General features: G+C 43.5%; 1 protein-coding gene across 1 annotated transcript; it reads left to right on the top strand.

Moving 5' to 3' along the window:
* Nucleotides 1–20076: 20076 nt before the first annotated feature.
* LOC122900095 (protein CEBPZOS-like) lies at nt 20077–20417 on the top strand. The gene has a single exon (XM_044238481.1). The coding sequence runs from the start codon at nt 20112–20114 to the stop codon at nt 20352–20354; it is 243 nt and encodes an 80-aa protein (XP_044094416.1). The 5' UTR covers nt 20077–20111; the 3' UTR covers nt 20355–20417.
* Nucleotides 20418–24196: the final 3779 nt, after the last annotated feature.

A 24196-nucleotide genomic window follows, 5' to 3' on the forward strand; every position in this document is an offset into this window, starting at 1 on the left:
TCACGTGGTCTTCGCTCTGTGTGGTTGAAGTCCTAATCTCCTCTTATAAGGACTGTGGTTCTGCCAGATCAGGGCCCACCCCATGACTTCATGTTAATCCCCTTTGTAAAAACTATCTCCAAATATATTATCACATTCTGAGGTCCTAGGGATTAGGGGCAGGGGTTAGGACTGCATCACAGGACTTTGGGGGGAACACAATTCAGTGTATAACCTGCCATGTATCTGCTTCTCCTCAGTTTCAAGTAGCAATCCCTCCACAGTCCCCATGGGTCTCTCCCCGTCGGAAGAAACTCAGAAGAAAGCCGGAGGGACAGTGTGCAGCCCCCATAGCCGCCTTGGATGTCAAGGCCAAACTCATATTCATCCTCTTCCTCCTCCACTATCTGGTCTGATTTCTTCTCACTGTCATCTCTCATCTCAGGGGATCTCAGAAGCTCACCTGGTGCTGTGATCCATCATTCCCAGAGGGTCCTACAGACTTTCTTCCTTTACCTCCTTTTCTCCCTTCTAGGAGGAAGGGGCTTACTAGGAGAGTGTGTTCCTAGTCTATACTGGGGAGGGCGTACTCAGAGGAACCCAGGGGATCCCCGGCCTCTTGTGCAGAAGGAGCCCTTCCTCCTGTTGCTGGTCGGGGTCACCAGCTCCCACCCAGATGGTGATCCTTCTCATCTGCTGGTCCCAGACACAAGTCCAAGGTGCCCAGGGGGCAGAGTTCAATGGTACCCTTACTATCACAAGGACCTTCAACCCTGGAGAAAGCCACAAGTATAGGAACAGGAAACATAAAAAATCCCCTAGAGAGTCACCAGAGGGATGTCAAGACCACTCCTGCTTCCACCTCTTGGTTCTCAGATCCACGTTTCAGAGTCTCAGGTTTTGCCCACCAGGGCCCTGAACTTCCGGTGTGCCGAGCTTTCCAACAACGCTGGCGGTCGGTGACTCTAACAATGAGACCTTCCGCCTACAGCTCAGCCCCGTCTGCTCCTCCACGGCAGGAGAACCTCGGGTGGGAGCAGCCAGGATGCACGGCCTCCACATGGTCATGGGGACGGACTTGGGGGCGCCGTAACGAGGACATCAGTCAGGTGTGCTCCTTCCCAGTCGCACCTCTTGCCTTGCAGAGACCCCGTGTTTGTGTGGTCATCATTATCTCTGCGGTGCGTAAGCATACTTGACAGCGTGCTCTGGAGCCAAGTGACCTCCTGACTGCGCTGACGTTTCTGTCCTGCTACGAAATGTAAGCAACTATGCCCCGTCTCACTTCATCATCCGTGGCACCTACCTTGTCAGATTGGTGTGAGGAGTAAAGGAGGTGATGCGGGACTTTCTAAAAGTTTATTTAGACAAGGGAATTGGACATCTGGATGGCTCAGTCTGTTAAGCATCTGCCTTTGGCCCAGGTCCTGATCCCAGGGTCCTGGGATGGAGCACCACATCAGGCTCCCTGCTCAGCGGGGAGCCTGCTTCCTCCTCTCTCTCTGCCCCTCCACCTGCTTGAGTTCTCTCTCTCTCAAATAAATAAATAAAATAATTTTTCTTAGATTTTATTTATTTATTGGACAGAGAGGAGAGAGATCACAAGTAGGCAGAGAGTCAGGCAGAGAGGCAGGGGAAACAGGTTCCCACTGAGGAGAGAGCCCAATGTGAGGCTCGATCCCAGGAACCTGAGACCATGACCTGAGGCAAAGACAGAGGCTTTAACCCACTGAGCCACAGGCACCCCTAAAATCTTTTTTTTTTTTTTTCTAAAGGAGTTTGTTTAAATGCTAGTGGAACTGGCCAACATGATTCCAAAATTCACATGGAAGATTAAACTTTTCACAAGGGCCAAGAAGCTTTGGAAAGGGGTAATAGGTGATGGAAACTTGGCTGGCTATGTGCTACAGCCCACTATAGAGTTGCTACAATTGAAAAGCTGTGGCTTGCTTGGCCATACTCGTACCCATACAGGTCTCCGAGCTGAACAGCCTCCGGTGTGGTGGAAAATGTAGGTAAGGGAAATCGGCAAGCCAGAGCCGTAACTTCAGACTAAGGACTGGCTCTAAGGAAGGGCAGGGTCTGGAGGGCTGGGCTCAAAGTGGGGCCATATTTAAATATCTAGCATCTTTATCTATATCTAGAAATATAGATATAGATAAATATAGAGATAGGTAGATAGTTACTATATATGAATATATAGTAAAATAAATGGATAAGTAGAGCAAAACAGAAAACTCGGAAATAAATATAGACATAGATACAGATATAGATATGTGAATCCAATATAGAATAAGATTCCATTTCAATTCACCAGGGAAAGGATAAACAACTCAATACATAGGAACAGTTGAGGAGGAGATTAGAACCTACTTCACTCCGTGTATTTCTAAGAGATCCTGAATTATAGGAAGTAATTGACCTGGGATTAACGTGAGCCGAAAGAGGTGAGCCTTGAGTGCAAAACTGAAGGGGGCTCTCATTTTCAGGGTCATCCAGATGGCCTGGGTGTGCCCGAGGAAACTCACCCACCTGGCCTCAGCCCTGGAAGGTGAAATCACCTGTCAAAGATCTCACCGAGGCATTGCCGGTAATAGGAGGTGCTTGGGAACAGCCTACGTGCACATCAGTAGGGAAATGGGTGAGTAAATTGTGGTCAGTTCATAGCACAGCTATTACAAGAGGTGAAGCAAACATGGAAATATGTCCACAACGAATTGTTAAGTGAAAAAGTGAAGTCATAGCCCCATGATCTGTGCTATGCCCATGTATGCATGTTTATATAAGTTCTTGAAAAAAGTGGAAAATACTAGCAGCTCATGACTCAGGGCTACTTTCAGGGAAGGGGCTGGGGTGAGGTGAGAGATCTGTTCTCTTCATCCCATATTTTGTTAGTGGTGGGACTTTGAACCATTTGTTTGTTTTTGCTTTTGCTTAAGTGGAATTTTTCAGGGGGAAAAAAAAAAGCTGGTGGCAAACCCTGGTCAGAGAAACTACCCAGTTTAGCAACACATGGGATATCTTGGTTGTAGTAAGATCGTTCCAGAGTCAGACTGGTGTTGGGGAGGGTGGTCGTGGGGAGCTCAGTTGTTCTGTGTGATAGAAAAGGAAGGATCTGGAGTCCTAGGGTAAGGGGGACGCGACCCAGAAGTGAATGGCAGAGGAGGGAGAGGCGACCGGAACAATGAGGAAAACTGGTTTCTGTGAAGGTCCTCAGGTCTGCCATGACAGAGGAACTTTAAAGAAATGAATACAGACTTTCCTTGACTTACAATGGGATTGCATTCAATAAACCCATCATAAGTTGAAAATACCTTAAGTCAAAAGAAGAAAAAAAAGAAGAAAGAAGAGAAAGAAAAGAAAAGAGAATGTTCTAAGTCAAAAATGCATTTAATCTGCCCAACCCACCAGACCTCACAGCTCATCCTAGCCCACCTTAAACATGCCTGGAACACTTCCATGAGCTGAGAGTTGGGCAAAATCATGAAACACAAAGCCTGTATTATAATAAAACGTTGACTCTCCTGTGTCGTGGACAGAACGCTGTCCTGAAGGTTGACAACCAGAAGGGTCCTGTGGGCGCCAGGAGGTTGTCGGTGTTTTGGTTGCTGACCCTCAGAACTGTGTGCCAACTGGAAGCTGAGCCTCACATCAGGAGAGTGTGTCTACCACACATTGATAGCCCAGGAAAAGACCAAAATTCAAAATTCAATGTAAGGTTTCTACCGAATGCGTATGCCTGTCTCATTGTCGTAGAGTTGAAAAATCCTAAATGGAACCGTCGTAAATCAGGGACCATCTATACTTTACTTTTAAGTTATTCTGTGTGTTGTGCAATGAGGTCTCTCCTCCTCCACCCCCAGAGCCCCAAATCATCTGTTAAACTCTACTATATACAACTACCTTTGGAGGGAAAAAAAGGACCCTGTGGGGTTGGTATAAAGCAGAAAGAAGACAACAGACATGGGGGGTGAGATGTGCGATTAGGAACTGCACAGATTTTTCTTTCTTTTTTTTTAAGTAGGCCCCATGCCTAACATGGGGCTCAGAACTCCTGACCCTGAGATCAAGAGTCACATGTTCTATCAACTGAGCCAGCCAGGCCCCGCCCAGACTTTTTTTTTTTTTTTTAATGACTAGAAGCACTAAGGATGACTGCTATGGAAAAGACAAGAACAAGTGTTGACAAGGATGGGGAGAAGTTGTAAATATTCATCCATTGCCGGTGGGAATGTAAAATTGGTCCAGATGCTTTAGAAATCAGGATGGCTGTTCCTCAAAACATAACAGGATTCAACAATTCCAGTCCTAGATATACCCAAAATAAATGAAAATGTATGTCCTTTTCAAATGTGTACACAAATGTTCACACCAACTTTAGTCATAATAACCAAAAAGTGAAAACAATCTAATGTCCATCCACTGATTAATGGATAAATCAAATGTGCTATATTCGAATAATGGGCTATTTGGTGAAATTAAGGAAGGAGGGAGGGAAGGAAGGAAGGGAGGAGGGAGGAAAGGAGGAAAGGAAAGAAAGAGAGGGAGGGAGGGAGGAAAGAAGGACAGATGGATAGAAGAGAGGGAACCAATACATACTACAACAGGGATGAACCGCAAACATATCATTAAGTGAAAGAAACCAGGCACATATTATATGATTAGAAGTAGACCATATGTTGTATGATTCCATTAATATGAAATGTCCAGAACAGACAAATCCATAGAGACGGAAAGTAATTCATGGTTGCCGGGATTGGGGGAGGAGAGAATGAATATGACTACTACCAAGTATGGGATTTCTTTTTAGGCTGATGAAAATGTTCGGCAATTAATTGTGGTGATCGTGGCACAGCTATGTGACTAAAAACCATTCAATTGTACATTCTAATTGAATTGCGTGGTGTGTAAATTGTATTTCAATACATTTGTCCAAAAAAAAGTAACCAGAAGAAATGCAGCGCCCACCCTTCTCCAGGGACAGGAACTCCTGCTGAGGGAGGAGCCAAGGTAAGGTAATGAGGATGTAAACATCCAAGTTTGACCTGTGGGGATAGAGAGCTTGGGCCACCAGGCAGCTGACATCAGGGACACGTGTGAAATGTGGAATGTTCAGTCCAAGTTCTGACATGGAGGGAGGACTCAATAAATATTAACTCTTGTTAAACACCTTGTTGTTGTCTTATTCTGTGCCATCCTTAATCATACTCCTTCCATTTTTCTAGCTTTGCTTGGCCATCACCCATGCAGACAGAGGACCACACTATGGAAATGTACAAGGAGGCCTTTAGCTCAATATGACAAAATTGAGATCTTGAAAGGAGTTTTGAAATCATCAGGAAACACCTCATTTGATGGAGGTAAGTGAGTGACATTGGACAGGGTGCCTTCTCTTTGCCCAGCAGAAATCACCATAGTCCCCTAACAGGGTTGATGTCTGGGGTTAGATGATTCTCTGCTGTGGGGCTGTCTTGTGCATAGTAGATCTTTTGGTCTCTAGCAAAGGAGCGTGCTAGCCTCTACCCACTAGGTGCCAATAGGACCCTCCCCTATTTGTGACAACCAAAAACGTCCCCTGATGGCTCTCTTGTTCTCTCTCTCCCTCTTTCTCTTTCATACCCATACTTACCAGTCCATAACCACAACCCTAAAAGATGAATACTATAGTGAACATTGAACTTTAGCATCAGAAGGAAGCAGAAGGTACTCAAGCAGGTCCCAGACTGACACCCCCATCCCACGTCCCCTGTGCCCCATCAATCACACACAACTCTACAAACCTGCTCCTAGACCCATTCTTTTTTTTATTTCATTATTGCTTTAATTTGCACTCCTTTAAGTGAAATTAAACATTTAAAATATTTATTGACCAATTTTTTTTTCTTTTGTGAATTTCTGGTTCATGACCTTTGCTCATTTTCCTACTAAAATATTCAAAATTTTGTCATTGATATGTAGGTCATCTGTGAATATTTAGTTTATTGGTCCTCTGTTTTTCATTTGTATTTTAAAGGGAATATAACAGACTCTGAAAACAGATTGTCTGTTGGCTGTGTGACCTTGGACAAATCACTTAAACTCTTTGCACCTCAATTTCCTTAGGTGCAGAGTGTAAAATACACATGTGTGTGTGCAAACACAGAATCATGTCTAGTACAAAGATACCTCATTAAGATTTGTTAATAATGTTTTCAGCTTGCTGTTGTCTCTTAGGTATACGTGTTTCCTTTAGTCTTAGCGATGGTTCTATTTTTTTTTTTTATCTTTAAAAGAAACCTGGTCTTATTCTTTTTTTATATATATAAACATATATTTTTATCCCCAGGGGTACAGGTCTGTGAATCGCCAGGTTTACACACTTCACAGCACTCACCAAAGCACATACCCTCCCCAATGTCCATAACCCCACCCCCCTTCTCTCAAACTCCCTCCCCCCAGCAACCCCTCGACCCATGCTTAATCTGTCCCCTTTTACCACCTCTATATATGCTGCACTCCCAAATACCCCCCAACAAGCCTACAGTCCCTAGCTATGATACTCAGATCTTTGGTCATCCATCCAATTATCAGACACTGGAGACCTCGGCAAAGGCTCAGGCTCCTGTGTGCTGGGCGAAGAGAAAAGCATCACAGGGGATAGGAGCTGGGGCGGGGGGTGTACTGGGGTTAGAGCCAAGGAAGGGGAAAGAAGAGTGAACTGCCGTTTATCAAGCAGCTATTTCATGCATAAGCAAGACTTATATTAGCAGTTTCTTCCACATTCCTGCACTGAATTTTTATTATAACCTTACATAAGTGGTATTTTCCCTTTTTGGTAAGTGGAAAAATTGAGATTCGGGAAGGTTTTGGTAGGTCACCTAAAAACACGGCCGTCAAAAATCCCTCGCATCCCCGGTGTGCACGCAGCTCCTCCCATTGACAGATGGGATCTATTCCTCGCTCTCTGAGTCCACATCGGCCTTGGGATGTGCCCTGGGCAAACAATGAAGCGGAAGTAGCATTCCAGGACTTCCAGGCCCTAGGTCTTAAGACAGCAGTTTCTGCTTTCTCCCTCTTGGAACCCTAAGGCCAAGGTGCTGTAAGGAGGTCCAAGCAACCCACCCAGAGAGGCCACATGGACAAAACCAAGACTATGGCTGACAGCTCCATCCCAGCCACCAGCTGGCTGTAGTAACATGTGTGAACCCAGACAAGACCTGCAGAAAAATCAGTTCTAAGAAATAATACCCTGATATGTGAACTAGCTTGAATGTAAATACAATTTTGAAAGAAAAATAAATAGAAAATACACTCACGTTTGTTTTAAACCACTAAGTTTTGGGGCAGTTTGCTATGTACAGCTGTTAAAAACTGATACAAGAATTAAATAATTTGCTCAAGATTATACAGCCATAGCACAGAAGGAACCAAAATTTAAATATAAGCTTATTTCTATCAAAGCCTCTTTTCTCCCATGAAGGTACACTAACTGGTCGGTTGGGGTGAAACCGTGTGTGAGGGTTAACTGAAGAGAAAGGATATCAAAGAAATCAACATTTGACAACAGGTATACCTCCTAGTAAAAAAAAATAAATAAATAACAAAAGATCAACTAAGGATAAGGTATGACTATGGAGAAGTTCTACTCATTAGCTCCATCTGTGGAAACTGCTGATATTGATACCTAATTGATATGCAGCACATACTGTTTAAATATGATTAGTTATGGGATGGCAGTAAATTCAAAATACGTGCGTGTCTATTTCCAAGTTAGCAACTTTGACCTTCGAAAAGGAAGAGGAAACATTGGTTTGTAGGTTAATCATGTGTATTTGTGTCTCAGTATTTTTAGCACCTGATGGCAAAGTCAGAATGCTCATTTCCTATCTTCCCTAATCATGATCCCCACAGCAAGGGGAAGGTGGGGCCTGTTGGGTCCTCCTACAGCAGATCTCTTCCTTCCAACAGAACATTCAAGCTTCCTCCATTCTAGATCAGAGCTAGAAAATAAGGAATCCTAGGCTTCTAGGCTTAATACATCCCTGACTTAGAGTTTGAACACACTAAGAGCAAATGAGGAGATCAGACCACTCCCCCAAACTCAGGTCACCTCGATAACTACATCATCAGACTTCCATGGATCGAGTCCTTAATCCCATCAGTGGTGCAACAGTAAATGGCAAATATTCAAAAACTGCCTCTCTTGGAGGAAAATAATAATAATAATAAAGCTCTGAAGTGTAGCATTTGCCATTGCTGTGGTATCCATACTCCCACCACGGCCAACTCCAACCTATCGATGTGACATTCTCCAACATGCAAAATTCACGAAAATTTAACAATCAGCTCTCTCTTGCATGACCAGCTCCGCACTGACACCCCACCCACCCACGTGTACAATATTATACCCATTAGGATTTTGTTCAGCTGCCAGTGAGAGAAAGCCCTGAAAGATAGAGGTTTAACAGAAAAGTCTATTTCCTCTCTTTTATGTAAAACAAGTCCAGAGGGGAATCACCTAGGGCTACCGTGGTAGTCCCATACAATGATCCAGAATTTAGCCTCCTTTGCCTCTTGGTTCTGCCATCCCTAGGAGATGGCCCTCCTCTTTATAGCTGGAGACACCTACCTTCCCATCCAAGTTTGAGTAAGCAAAATGGAAGACGTTACAGAAATATACGCATTCTCTTAAAGGGGCTTCCTAGAAATTTCACCAAAGATTTTATGATGTCTCATAGTCCAAAACATAGTCATGTGGTTAGATCTAGCTGCAAAGAATTGTGGGAAAGGTAGTTTTTTAGTTGCGTGCCCAGCTGAAAGTCAGCTGTTCTCTTATTCTGTCATTCTGTTACTATGAGGGAAAAATGCTGAAGTAGGAAACCAGCGGTCTCAGCTACCGCAGACATAGTACCATTTACTGTTCTGCGGGGGTCTTCTACCAAGCTCTTTATCCATGCTATTTCAGTTGTTTTGGCCACAGTTCTCAAAGTGTAGTGGTACCAAAGAAAACTTAAAATAAATACAGATGAGCATCTTTTAAAATTTTTTGAGATTTATGTATTTATTTTAATGTGGGGGGGAAAAAAGGAGTGTGCCAAATGTCATTTCAGATACTTTTGCTTAGAACTAGGGTAAGGTAGATAATAACTTTTTAACTTACAGAGATAGTAAGCTCCAGAAAAATGAAGTAAATACAAGTACAGGTGATCTGAGGATATGGGAAAAATTCTTAGGGTAATGCCTCCATGCCTGAGATTTGCAGAACACTTTGGAGATAGCTGTCATTGTCCCACTTCCTGGAGGAGGAAACTGAGGCTCATGGAAGTGATGTAACTTGCTCAAGTTTACACACAATTATGTTGGCAGGTTTGACAACCTCACTCTTGAACAATGATTAACATCCTCTAATGTTGCATTTGAGAATAACTAGGATGCACATTCTAGTAATTTTAGTAAAATCTTTTTCTATACACATATAATTATTAATTATAATTATAATTTAATTATGATTTTTTACATACCTATGTAAATATTAACTATGAACATAAGGTTATATAGGCAACTCATTAATGTATATATAAATTACATAATTTAATATATATAACAAACTAATATATATATAATTTTATATATAATGCAACTAAAAGGCCAATTTACTAATACTTTCTGGAGGGTTCTGGGGGTGTCTTCAGGGAGCCCATTGTCTCTAGTGACAATACCTGACAATGGCCATCAGTTCACAAAGGCCTCTTGATGTCCTTCATGGCTGGGTTGCACAATAAAAAATGGTGATGCATTTCTTAAAAATTAGAACAAATTCTGGGAAATGGAGGACAAACTGGGAGAACTCAATATATTAGTTAACACAACTGATGTTACACAGCATAGGTCTAGGGGAGAAAATATAAAATTATAGTAGAATAAATAAGTTATTCTCATGTAACTTTATTTGGAAATAGAAACTTATGAACGTAACATGTAAATTTGTGCCAGGTGTATGCAAATTATGTCCAAATATATGTAAATCGTGCCCATACACATGCAAATTTGTTTTCTAAGCTAAGATCTCTGGAAATAAATATACATATATGTATGTGTACATACAGTAATTCTGTCGCATGTCATGGTTTCCCCATACATGGCCTTACCAGCTCGTCCTTCACAGAGCACTGAAGACAGCTGAAACACCTACAGGATACAGCATCTAAAGTATGCGACATGGTCTGAGTGACCAAAAGAGCACATGCTGTTGGCAGTCTTGGAAACTCTGGACAGCCTCTGGCAGGGAGGCCTCTACGCTCAAGATGGGGGACAAAGCAAGGTCACAGATGAGCGTTGTCCGTGGAGCTTCTTTCAAGCTAGACAGATGCCTTCTATCTGTCCAGGTTTGTTTATGTACCATTCTGTTTGGCAGAAAGAGAGGGTTGGGACAAGGGTTCAAGGTCCCTTGGCCTCTAACAGTGGCAGAAGCCTCCAGATCAATCTGGTTTTCACTGGTGGGTGAATGAACCTGGGATTGATATACTGATAGAGAAGGTGTGGGGGATGGAGGGAGGTGACGCAGGAGGGGGACAGTTGAAGGGTGGGATGGAGGTAGAGGGGACTATTTCTGTTTCTGGTTAACACTTTGTGTGTACTGTACCATTCATTATAGGGGGAGAAATACAACCTTAAAAGAGCCTCAACTAATTATAAGTGGTGAATATGTAAAATGATATGCTGCTGTTTGGCCTCTGGATAAGTACCCTGCTGTATTTCTGCATGTGCCATATTATAAATAAAGCCCAAATGAAACCATAAAACTTGAAGAAAAATGGGGAGGAGAGAAGCTGTTGTTCATGCCTGAAACCTACCCTGTGCACATGCAAAACAGATCAGCTAAGAGAGACCCAACTCGAAATCATCTCTTCATAACGTAAATCTAAGAATGGTTTCCAGATGGAATCTGAGATACATAGCTTATCATTATATCAAAAAGCAGGCCTACTTTTGACCACATCCAAATGAACCACCCAGCCACAAGTCTATGCATGGGCAAGTCTGGCTTTTTCATTTTGCCTGGAACGTTCCCGGTCCTGCCACTCTGGTTCCCGGATTCTCCCCTGGGCTAGTCTTTGAGATGACGTTGAATGACTTGGAACCAGGCAACATTTCAGGCCCGTGACAATTCCAAATTTCTTCCTGCCTGGTGGTAGCATTCCTCCTGTCTACCTTCCTCATTTTATTTTCCCCAGGCATGCCAAGTGGGACAGGAAATTATATCACAACATCATGTTGCCATCTCCAAAGTGTTAGGTTTCCCCCTTCCTCTCCAACCCTGAAATTGCAGAAAACTCTTAGTGGTAAGCTAGGTTGGTAAGTAGTGCTGGGAATTTAAGACAGACCAAGCACTGGAAAGCTTGTCAAGACTTGGCTGCAACTGACAGAAAGTCCAAAATGACAGGAGCTCAAACAATAAAGGAACTTATTGATCTCTCCTGTAAAACCACAATGGAGGTAGACAGTCTGTGGCTGACAGAGAGCCTTCACAACGTCGCAGAGACCCCAAAACTTTCCCTTTCTGCTCCCACATTCTCAGAACCAGGTCTCTACAGCTTGTCCGGGATGACTGCTTGAGTTCTAGACATCACATTCATAGCACAGCCAACAAGTGTGTTGGACTGTTTTCAATCCAATGAATCATCCCTCCTGTGTCCACACACCTTTGCAATGTCAAGGACACTGCCTCTCCCTCCATCAAAACCTGGAGTCTATTTCTCCATCCTTGAATCCAGGTTGACCAATACAATTTGGCAGAAGTAATGGTATATGGATAAGGGCCTACATATTAAGGAATTTTGATGTTTCCTCGCTCTCTCCCCTTGAAGTCTTGAGAACACCGTGTTGTGATAAAGCCCATCTAGCCTGGGAGAGAATGCGACTCTCCGTGGAGAAGCAGCAAGGAGCCCCAGCACCCGGACATGACAATGAGGCCCTCTTAGATCTTATGGCCCAGCTAGGTCATCCGATGAGACAAGCCAACAAGCCAAGAAACCTCGAACCCATGGAATGGCAAAAAATAATAAATTGTAGTGGTTTGGGCTACTATCCACTCCATTTTGGAGTGGATTGGTGCATGGCAAAGGGACAAAAATCATGTACACTGCTATCTTTGATGGAACTGTCCATGAGCTTCCAAGCAACCTGGCTGTTTTTGCGTTTGGGGCCACAATCAGTTGCAAAGGAAGTGGAGGAGGGTGGTCTCTATCAGGGCAGGCTGGTGCCCGGCTCATAACCATAGCAAGAGTGACTATGGGGAGACTATGCGTAAACAATGAGCACTCTGAGAGGGAGGGAAAAGGGGAAAATAGCAAAGATAAAGCATTTTCCATGAATATCACAGATCTAGTAAGAAAGGTAATTTTAAGATTCTTTTTCCTTTGAAACTGAAATCCTCCCCAGCTCGGAATAAGAGAAGGTAAATGAGAACACCTTCCAAAAACATGCTATGCCTCTAAGACATAAAAGGAACTCAGACTTGCCATCCAGAGGAAGGGAGGGTGGGAGGAAGGCACAGCTTAGTGGTAAAGATGAAGGTCACTGATGATGGGACCACCCACCCTCAGTCCATGCTGGACAACCAGCCACCACTTAGGTGACACACAGGGACACATTTCTTCTACTGTAGGCTCTTAGATCCTGGAGTGGGTCAACAAGTGGGATTATTGGAATCTTTCTCTTGCTTTGTAAGACTTGGCTAGGTTCTCACCTACCTTTGAGACTTTGAATTTCATTTCACCAGGTGCACTAGAGAGTGAACTGAAAAAATTCTAGAGGTCTCTTTGAGCCCTTCACTTCCATGAAATAGAAAAGTCCAACTGTGAATGTGTACACAAATTTGTCATATGCCCAGCACAATCCTGAGCCCTCTGGGGAAGAAGAGGATAAGCATCTGCACTCAGAATGCTTATGATCTACTTAGAAAAGCACTTGTTTAAAAGATTTTTATTTATTTGAGAGAGAGAGAGAGAGAGCACAAGCGGGGGTGGGGGGAGCAGAGGGAGAGGGAGAAACAGACTCCCCCCACCCCCACTAAGCAGGGGGCCCGACATGCTGAGCTCAATCTTGGGACCCTGATCATAACCTGAGCTGAAGGCAGATGCTTAACCAACTGAGCCACCTAGGGACTCCGAAAAGCCCTTTCTCTGATGCTCAGTGCACAAGCCCAAAGAACATTCCCAGAGTTCGGCAGAGTTGTCCCAGTTCTCCTGCATGCAGCCAAGTCATGAAAATAAGTGAAGTTCTCTCTTTTACAAGAAATGTCTGCCCTTGGCACAGTCCCTCTTTACTCTAATAACCCGGAAGATCCCCCTGTTTACCAGGCACCCTATAACTTTGGGGCACATGAAGACCTTCCAGGGTACAGAGTGGATAGTCTTAAGAGAATCAACTTTCAGATTCTCAATTTCCACCTGTGTTCTCTCCTAAAGTGGTCAGGCTGAGAAGGTGCTGGAGCTCCCGATAGCCTTTCTTCACTTCGTGAAAGAAAGACATGCCCCTCCACTCTTACACATCTTACCATGATTCACTATCCTGTGATGGGAAAACTCCAGGACATCAAACAAAAGGAAGCCTCCTAGGATGAGTAATAAAGGTTCTGTCTCCATCCCCCCTCCCTACAGGGCTTTCGGGATTTCCCTGGTTTAGACATTCAGTCCTTTGCTTGTTAAGGGAAAGCCCATTATCCAGACTGGGTATTTGGCCCATTTGGGGATGTCTAAATTCAGTTGGATGGTCCAGCAAAGAAATGAGAATAAAAAATGAGAATAAAAACAGCTTTTCATCAACAGGCACCTCTTCTACTTTCTCACCTCTGTCAAAGAAGGAAAGAGAGAAAGAGAAGGGGGAGAAAGAGAGAAAAATCACCGTGGTTGAGGTTAGTCCTATGAGAAAAAAATCAAGAACATCTATAAGAATTATTTAATGCTAAAAAAAGACACTTTTGTTGTCACATTTTCAAATACAAGAAATTCTTTACAGCTATTCTGAAGACTCATCCCTGGGTGATACCATTAGCTGAGAAGAACAACACATTCAAATAGCTAAAGCCCTTTTGGTCATTGTAACGGTAACTGGAATGTCCCAGATACATTAGCTGAAGCCCTAGGATCAAAGTTCCATATGATTTCTTTCACATTTGCTGTGCTATTTAATAAAACTGTTTAAAATATCTTCTTACCAATTTGATAATTAAGATCTTATTCCAGAAGAGGGAATAGAATACTTTCTAATTGATTCTATGAGGCCAGCATTACTCTAATACCCAAACCAGAAAAAGACACTACCAAAAAACAAGTAAACAAACAAAAAACAGAGACCAATATCTCTCATAAATGTAGATGCAAAAGTTCACAAAAAAATATTAGCAAATCGAATCCGACAGTGTATAAATAAAATTATACACTCAACCAACTGGGAATCATCCAGAAATGAAAGGCTTGTTTAGCATTCAAAAAATAATTAATGTTATTATCAATAGACTAAAAGAGAAAAGTTGCACAATCTTATCAATAGATACAGAAAAAACATTTGACAAAATCCAGCACCCATCCATGATTTTTAAAAATCTCAGTAAACTAGGAATACACTCAACTGGATAAAGAATCCCATCAAATTCCTATAGCTAGCAGCATACTTAATGATGAGAAATTCAAAGCTTTCCCACAAGGATCCAGAACAAGAAAATGATGTCTGCTGTTACCTCTCCTTCCAACATCATTCTAGAAGTCTTAGCTAATGCAACAAGGCAAGAAAAGGAAATTAAAAAAGTATCCAAATTGGACAGGAAGAAATAAAACTGTCTTCTTCTGCAGATGACATGTTTATCTATGCAGAAAATCTGAAAGAATTAACAAAAACCAATCAAACCAAAAATTCCTAGAACTAATATGCAATTATATGTAAAAGTCAATCACTTTCCTATATACCAGCAATAAATAAGTGAAATTTGAAATTAAAAATACAATGCCATTTACATGTGCATCCTCCCAAATGAAATACTTAGTACAAATCTAATAAAATAGTGTCCCCACAATAAGACTTAGAAGCTCTTTACATGAGAGCTGATTCTATTTTCCCACCTCTAAGTGTGGGGCTGGTCTTGGGACTTGCTTTGGCCAGTGGAATGTGGCAGAAGTGACAATGAGTCCATCTGGAAGCTATACATGAGAGGCTTTGTTTGGCCATATCCACTCTCGGAATCCTGCCCAGGAGCCCTGGAAAGAAGCCCAGGATAGCCCAAGTGGAGAGCTAGAAACCACTGCACCAGACACAGAGCAATCCAGCTCACAGATGGACCTGTGAGCCATCCCAGCCATGCCAGCAGACCCTTTGTAGACTAAAGAATCACTAAGCCAGCCCACAGACTAGAGATTATTGCTTTAGGCCTGTAACTATTTGTTACACACCATTCTTGAGGCAAGAGAAAGCTAATATATCTCCTTTTGACAAATTCCTTATTATTTACTGTGATGCTAACTCAATTCTTGGGGGTTAAGGAAGGACATTTTAACTTTCCACTTGCCATAGGAAATAAAACAAATATGACATTGCAATTTGCACACACAGACTTGATAATTATGAGACCAATAAAAGACTTTCAAGCATAAAAACACATTAGGATAAAAATCTATGAAGAAATAGAATAGAAAATGGAATTCAAGGAGGAAAAAAGGAAGATGAAAAATGTCTGAATGTTAACAACAACCTTTCATGTAATTTAAAAGGCAACAAGTATAAGGGTGCCTGGTTGGCTCAGTAGGAAGAATGTACAGCTCTTGATCTTGGTGTTGTGAGTTCAGACACCCCATGTTGGGTGTAGAGATTACTTAAATAAATAAAAACTAAAAAAAAAAAAAAAAAACCCAGGAAGATTCAAATGCAACAAATATCAAATCATTATTGTATTTAAATTCCACTTGGCCAATATTTTAAAGACATGTAACATTTTTACTTTAAAAATGTCAACATTTGGAGCTCCTGGGTGGCTCAGTGGGTTAAGCCTCTGTCTTTGGCCCAGGTCATGATCCCAGGGTCTTGAGATCAAGCCCTGCATAGGGTTCTCTGCTCAGCAGGGAGCCAGCTTCCCCCTCTCTCTCTGCCTGCCTCTCTGCCTACTTGTGATGTCTCTCTGTGTCAAATAAATAAATAAAATCTTTAAAAAAAATAAATAAAATACCAACATTTTACAACATGCCAAAAATTCTACCCTTGGCAGCTATTTGAATTTACGATAAAAAAATTTATCATAAGATGTGGACTTATAAACAATGAGGAGGGTTTTTTCAAAATTCCTTTAGGAAATATGCAAGCTAAAATTCTTGACAACTGCTATTCTAGAAAACCCACTTACAGAGTCCCTATTTCACAAGTGAATGTATTGTGTATCTCATGAAGATCTCTGTGTGGAAGTATAAAATATAATCTTATTACATTCTTAAAACAAATAATAATAATAATAAATAAATATAATTATAAAAATAATAAATAATAAAAATAAAATAAAAAATAATATAAAATTATATTTTACATTCTTAAAATATAATTCTTATTACATTCTTATGCATATAGGTCTATACTGATGTGTCATTTTAGGCAGAGCTATGTATTTCTATTTAAAAGTATAATTTCTCTGCAGTCCATCACCCATAGCTCCTATACCTTTACATTTTCTTGAAGAGAGATGGAATGACTCCTGGTCCAGGAGACTGAAGGAAAAGGAGAGCATAGGAGCCCAGCTGGGAAGCAGAACAAGCTTATTGAAACAGAAGGGGTTAGTCCCTCAGAAGATGCTGGGATACATGTGAACAAAAGATCTCACATAGTCCCCGATAATTTGTAATTTGTATCTGGTTGTGAACTAGACCCACAAAGTCCCACACTTTTAAGGAACTTACATTCCAGTAGGTATCCAGAAATAAAAAACAAAGACATGCAAACAGTTCTGGAAGCCCCGCCAGGGGGACTTTAGGTTTTAAAGTTAGGGAGAACTCTGTTTTCCAGTAGTTTCTGTTCCATGACTCTGAACCTCTCTGCACCTGCTGTTCTCTGCTGAGAATTTTCTTCTTCTTACATTTCCTTTTATTTATTAGAGTAGATAATATATTTACACAGTCCAAAAATCAAAATAGTAAAGAATGATTGAGAAGGCTTGTTGACACTCTGACCTGGTCCTCTCCTTTCCAACTACCCATCCCCCTCCCTACTGAGGTATGATGATTTTATTTTATTGATTTATATTATTTTGTTTTGATTATTTTATTTATTTTATTGATGATTGATTTTATTAATTCTTTGTTTATCTTTCTAATCTTTCTGCAAATACAAGAAATATGGATATATACTCTCCCTCCTTCCCCTCCACTTTCCTTAAATAAAATGCAGCCAACAGTACAAGCTCAATGCTCCTTGCTTTTTTTTTTCTTCATAACTAACAGTATATTCTGGAGAGGATTTCCCAGGCAGCAAACCCTCTCTGTTTCCGGCTGTATAGTATTTCACTATGGGGAGGTCCATAGATTATCCAACCCTCTCCAGACCGACATGTGGATTCCAGAATTCCACTCCTATAAGCAATGCTGCCATGAATAACCACGTATGTATATCCTTCCATACGTGTGCAGGCTCCTCTGGGGGATAAATTCCCAGAAGTGTTGCCCCACCTTTCCTTCCTGGAAAACTCTTACTCACCTCCTGACACCCACGGCCCAAGAACCCAGACAGAAGAAGAGGCATGTCCGGAGAGCTACAGGAAGTACGTCTGCTTTCTCCATTAGCTGGGAACATCTTGAGGACATTGATTCCTCTTTGTTCACCCTCTATACTCCTATGAATAAATAAATAAATAAATAAATAAACAAAACAAACAGCACTCAAACTTGGGTTTCCTAAGAAACTCTGGAAGACAGCCTCCAGCAGAGAAGTAAATTTTTTTTCTAGGTACCAATTAGTGCTTACCACTATGACATCTGTATTTGTATCTAAAAATTAGAAACCCAAACAAGTGAATAAATTCAGAACACACAGCGAACACTAATGACCCACTCTTCTAGACACAATTCATTCCTTAAGCTCATGTCTTAAAGCACAAGCTTAAGATAAAAATCTTGAATATGGATACATAAACTATGTTTCGGGTGTTCTTATACTGTTATACTAATGAAAGTTATCAAATGAGCAAGTAAATAAGAGAAAGCATACTTAGTACAGCTCTATAGTTACTCAGCATAGAGAGACAAAGTATGAACAAACAAATATGTGGACTATATGTATATAATAATAATAGCTAATATACATCAAATATTTACTGTGTCAATCACTGTTCTGTTTTGACATTTATTCTCTCATTTAACCCTTTCTAAAAACAAACACTGCACAGTTATTGTTATTAGTATTCCCAGTTTATGAGTTTGGAAACTGAGGCTCAGAGTGGTTAAGGAACGTCACACAGCAAGCAAGCTGTGGAGCTGGAATTTGAAGCAATTGGTCCAACTGGAGAGTCCATGTCCTTCCTTTCAATAGTATTCCTTCTCATGTGTCATTGTGTGTGTGTGTTCCATGGTAGATTAGTTATGAATAGGTTCATACATTTCAGAACACCTAAGATAACTGATTTGTTACGAATACAAGTTGATACGTCTCCCATAGTAAAGAAGACAGGGAAGCCGACTGGAGTTGTAACCATGGCCACAAACCTCAGGAGCCCAGTCTCCTTATCAACATAGAGCTTCTACCTTAGAGCCCAAAATGTCTACCGTGCTCCAGCAACCACATCCACATTCCAGCCTATGGTAAGAAAGAAGTGAAAATAAGAGTATACCCCCCCTTTTTTACTACTACTTCCCATAAGTTGATCATGATATTTCCACTTTTAGTTCAATGTCCACAGTTTTACCTCGTGGCCACACCTAGTTCCAAGGAAGGTTGGGGAGAGGAGCCATTGTTCCATAGAAAAGCATGCTAAAAATACTGGGTTTTAGCACTAAGGAAGAAGTTCAAGGTGGATATGAAGGAATAGCCATCAAATTCTACCACACACAGTAACTGAGAAGCATAAAATCATGGAATCCCAGGGTGAAAAAGGGTTTTTACATTATCTAGTAAAAGTGCTTCTCCGATGCTTTTCGTCTTCCTTTCCACCGGTCATTCCCCTTGCCTCACCCGCATAAAAAGGGGCCTGAGGCCACCCATCTGACGTTGGGAAAATGGCTCCATCAGTCCAGCTCTCGTCCAACTGGCCCTATGCCAACTGCTTAAGGCGATTCAGAGTAATTCTCAAAACTAAACCCTGTTGCCCTGACAATGCAGATGTTTGAAGAGAGCTATAGAGCCTGACCCCTAGACTCTTCCAAATGCCCCCTGTGCTCCCAACATGCCTCTTCTGTCACCTTCCCAGTGTGCTCACAGCACTCTTTAGGTGTCTAATCCAGGCCTGGACGCGAAGTCCTGGGTGTGGCCTTGCATAGTCAGAGGAGGATTACAACTCTCAGATAACTGGCATCCGTGAATATACTTCTAGAACGGCTTCTCAGATTGCTTTAGGATTTTTGACGATGGCTTTACACTTTTCACTCAGGTGGTGTTTATCACCTACTAAACCTACATATCCCCAATTTGATATTCACAGTTGATTTTTTGGCTTTGACATAGAACCTTATATGGCTCCCTATTTACCTTCTCTTATCGATAGGATCTCTTGGCTTGAACCTACAGAGATAGTTCTAAATCCTGAGTCTATCCATCCACAAATCATCTATCCCTCCCACCTCCATCGGTAATGTGGGTAATAACTCTCTGTGGCTTCACCTCTGTCCCTGAGCAGAACATTGCACAGGGCAGGGCCAAGGTCAGTGCTATATGATACACCCCTGAAATCCTCCCTCTGGGTGACATTGATCCATTAAGCAGCCCTTTCTGTGGCAACAAGGAAAACTGGTTTGGATGTGTGTTGCTGCCATAGTGACATCCAAGCAGGCAGCTAAGAGCCCCAGGGACTTGGCTTTTGGCAGCAGCTGCTACCAGAGCTTTCCTTCAACAGTGAGAAGATTTCCCAAGCCATTAAGAGTCTGGACCCAGAAACCTTGCGCACGCGCAGTCCTGGGTGCAAGCACCTCAGGATGGCCCACACTATGGAACCAGTGGCAAAGAAGATCTTTAAAGGAGTTTTAGTAGCTGAACTCTTGGGCGTTTTTGGAGCATATTTTTTATTTAGTAAGATGAACACAAGCCAAGATTTCAGGCAAACGATGAGCAAGAAATTTCCCTTCATCTTGGAAGTTTATTACAAATCCATTGAAAAGTCCAGAATGTATGGAGTCAGAGAGCAAGATCAAGAAAAATGGTTGAATAGCAAAAATTAGGACCAGTCATCGCGTTCAGCCTCCCATCTAAGCTGTTTGTGACCTTTGTGGGGGAAAAGAAAGATGAGCCCACCACATTGTGGACTCCTGGCCCCACAGAAGAAGACAGAAACTTCTGGTCTGCCATGGCTCACAGTTATTTCCCATCTATTTTACAAATCCCTGCTTTTGTTTGTTGCTTTCCTTTCGCATTTATTGTTAAAATTACTGTTTAACAAATAAAAGACTAGGAGAAGAAAGAAAAAAAAAAAAAGAGTCTGGACCCAGCCTGCTGGTTGACAGCATTCATTCGTAGATTCATTCATTCATCGTCCATTTGTAAATCACCTACTGGGGTCCTCTATGAGCCAGCATGCGGTTGTCTGAGAACAAAGGTCAACAGGCACAATACGTGTCCTCAAGGACCTTCTCTGCCTAGTGGAAAGTAAGAGTACAACCAGGATGACTCTATTATGACTCAAGTCAGACCATGCCACTCCTCTGCTCAGTACTCTACATGGGCTCTTAAATGAAGGCCAAGGCCCTTTTCAGGATCCCCACTGCCCTCCCCACATACCTCTTTCCTTCCATCTTTGTATTCATGTTTTCTTGGTCTAGAATGCTCTTCCCCAAATACCTACATGGTGTCTCCCTTCCTTCAAGCCTTTACCCAAAACCCCCTTCATGATAAGGCCGTCTCTGGACACCTCATCTACAGTGTCAACACTCCCAGAGTATTTCATTTCCTCCCGCCTGCTTAAGTTTTTCACCTTACGGTATCTTCCTCTCTTATATCCCCTAGCCTCCTTCTTAACCTCATTTCATTTCTATTTCCTCCAAGAGCCTGCAAGCCTCCGAGACCATCAGGGAGCTTTGGATTATTTTACTTATTTAATGAATTATTTAGTTATTTAATTCTTTAAAAAATATTTTTAAAGAGTTTATTTCTTTATTTGACAGAGAGAGAACACAAGCAGGGTGAGCTGCAGGCAGAGGGAGAAGCAGACTCCCTGCTAAGCAAAGAGCCCAATGCAGGACTCGATCTGGGGACTCCAGGATCATGACCTGAGCCCAAGGCAGACACTTAATGGATTGAGCCACCCAGGTGTCCCCAGATTTTTTTCCTAAATCTAGACATCTTAGTCAAGTGACGGATATATAGAGAGAATGAATGCATAATGAATGTGCAGTGTCAATAAACATGGTATGTCTTATAAGGGAGGAATTCTGGAAAGCCAGGAAAGCACACAGAAAAGGCCTCTAATCCAGTCTTGAGAAGTGGAGAGGTTTTCCTGAGAACTGTGGAGTGAAAGCAGGCCAGGTGAGGAGCAGAAAGAAAGGCCATTCCAGGAAGAGGAAACAACTCGACCCGGGGAGGGAGGCCCAGGTGCCTGGCAAACACGGTGTGCTTGGAAGTCTCACGTAGTCCAACGTGCAGTCAGAGCAAAAGGAGGGCTCGGACCAGGCGGAAGAATCCAGCAAACCACGAGATGGTGTTCAGAATCCACCCAGAAAGCTCGAGGAGCCAAAGAAGCAAATGAAAAAAAGTGCCGTCAGCAGATGGTTACTTGAGAAACACGGGAGTGTAGAAAACGGATTGGACGGGGAGCCAGACAGGGGACAGGAACAGCCGTTACAAAGATGGTTCAATAATCCCACTGAAAGAAGATAAGGATGAATTAGGGCAGAGGCTGGCAACGTTTTCCGTGAAGGGCCAGAGAGTAAACATGGGGGGTGTGTTCCACTCTGCGATGGCAGCCAAAAAGCAGTGAGGTGGAGTTTGCCGATGAAGGGGCGTGGCTATTCTCCAATTGGACTTTATGTACAAGCCAGACCCGGTTGGCAGGCTGAAGGTCACTGACTCCTGAATTGGGGGTAATGGAGAGAAGGGGAAGGGAATGCAAGAGTGAGGCAGAGATAGAGCCAGGAGGACTGGGGGTTAACTGGCTGTGCCTGGGGAATGCGGGAGGAGGCCCTCGCTCAGCGCCCACCCCCAGGGGAACAGGTGGACTGTGGGTCCACCTAGGAGGACCTCTCTATTTCCATTCTGAAAGACCCCAAGAACTCAGTGCAAAGTCGTGCCACCGTCCAGGGAAGAACAACCAAAATTGGAATGATCGGGGGAGAAAAGTCTCCCTGGGGCTTGAATTTAGGGATTCCTCCCACCCACACCTTAACAGCAGCAGCAATGATTGACCTCTGTCTCCTCGGCTCCCTTCACCTGTCGCCCACAGGCTGATTTTTTCCCCCTCCTATTCCAGGTCCCCACAGTGATGCTCCACGTTTTCTCTCCCACCAAAAGCCTCTCCAAGGCAGATAAGGCTGCGGAAAGGCAGCTCAGAGAGCTGGACTGAGAATCAGAGAGTGTCGGGCTGCCGGGGGTGGGGGGGGGGGGACAGTTGCCAGAGAACAACGTGTGGCTTCTGGGTCTTCCCGGAGATGAGGAGATGCTCATTTCGCGCAGGAGACAGCAGAGGTGGCACAGCAATAATAATACTAGGACAGTAAAACCAGATCCCAAGGGACCAAGCAAGGGGCTCCATGTCCGGCTTACTCCCCCAGGGGTGGGCGGCCGGCCTTGGCAGGGAGGCAGGCAGGCAGGCGCGTCCTTGAGCAGTGTTCAGGCAGCAGGAGGAAGCCACATTCTCCAGAAGTGGCTCCTTTTCAACAGTTTTAAAGGTCATGTGTGGACCTGACAGTTGGCAAGCCCCTGGCGAAAACACTCCCAGGAAACATTGTGCAAGGGAGCTCTGGAGACCCACCGGTCCAGGGGCAGATGACGGCCTTGGACTGGGGCCTACCTCGGCTTCCCCAGCCCCACACCCACCCACGGCTTCCCCGGCCCCACCGCCAGCAGGTAGGAGCCCGGCCAGGAGACAGAGGGCAGAGGGGCACTGAAGGGGCAGCAGTGAGTGGGACTGGGCCCAGCTCCAGCCCCCACCAGTCACCCGGGGCGACCTCTCGGGACAGGTAGTACGACAGCAACGCAGCGGCCCGTGTATGCCTTGTGGCCCACAATCGGCCTCTAGGATTGCAAGAGCAGGCCCAGCCTCGGACGAGCTCTCCCCCGCTGCCCGCGGGCTCGGTAAGACTACGGGTGGTTAGAGGTAAGTGCACCGGGGATTTTAAAATACAGCTACCAAAGGAGCAAGACCAGACCGTCTGCTCGTCTCGGATGCATTCTGTGCTATACAGGGTTGAGAAGGAGCTTGCGTGGGGACGGAAGGGGTCATCTGCCCCAGCCCCAGCCTCAGGGTCCACCCACCCACAGCCTGGCTCCCGCCCCTGTCAATCCTGTGTGCCCAGCCCTGCCTCCTCCTCCCACACGTCCTCTCTCAGGCTGCACACAGCAGGCCCGGGCTGCTTCACCTGCCCCTGAGCTCCCGGCCGGACAGCCCGGGGCCTCCGCCATCCCACAGCCTGTTCTGCAGCCCAGATCCTGAGGGGCTGCGAGCAGATCTGCCGAGCAGGGCTTCTGCCCAACAGCCAGGAAAGGCTGGAACCTACACGGTAGTGCTACACACACACACGGACTCACACATGGACACACACACTCTTTACGCACACAGTCACACACACTCTCTGTACACACGGACACACTCTACATGCACACAGGTACACACGCTCTCTCTACAGACATACACACATACATGCAAACACTCTCTACACATATACACACATACATGCTCTCCACATACAAACACATGCATACACACAGTCTATATACACACAGGGACATACAAATACACATGGAACACACAAAAATACAAATACATACATGGACAGACACATAGACATATACACAGAGAATTACATACACCCACACATGCATACACACAGGCACACATATACACATACCTAAA

This window comes from Neovison vison, chromosome 1 (assembly GCF_020171115.1).
Source record: "Neovison vison isolate M4711 chromosome 1, ASM_NN_V1, whole genome shotgun sequence".
Classification (NCBI taxonomy): domain Eukaryota; kingdom Metazoa; phylum Chordata; class Mammalia; order Carnivora; family Mustelidae; genus Neogale; species Neogale vison.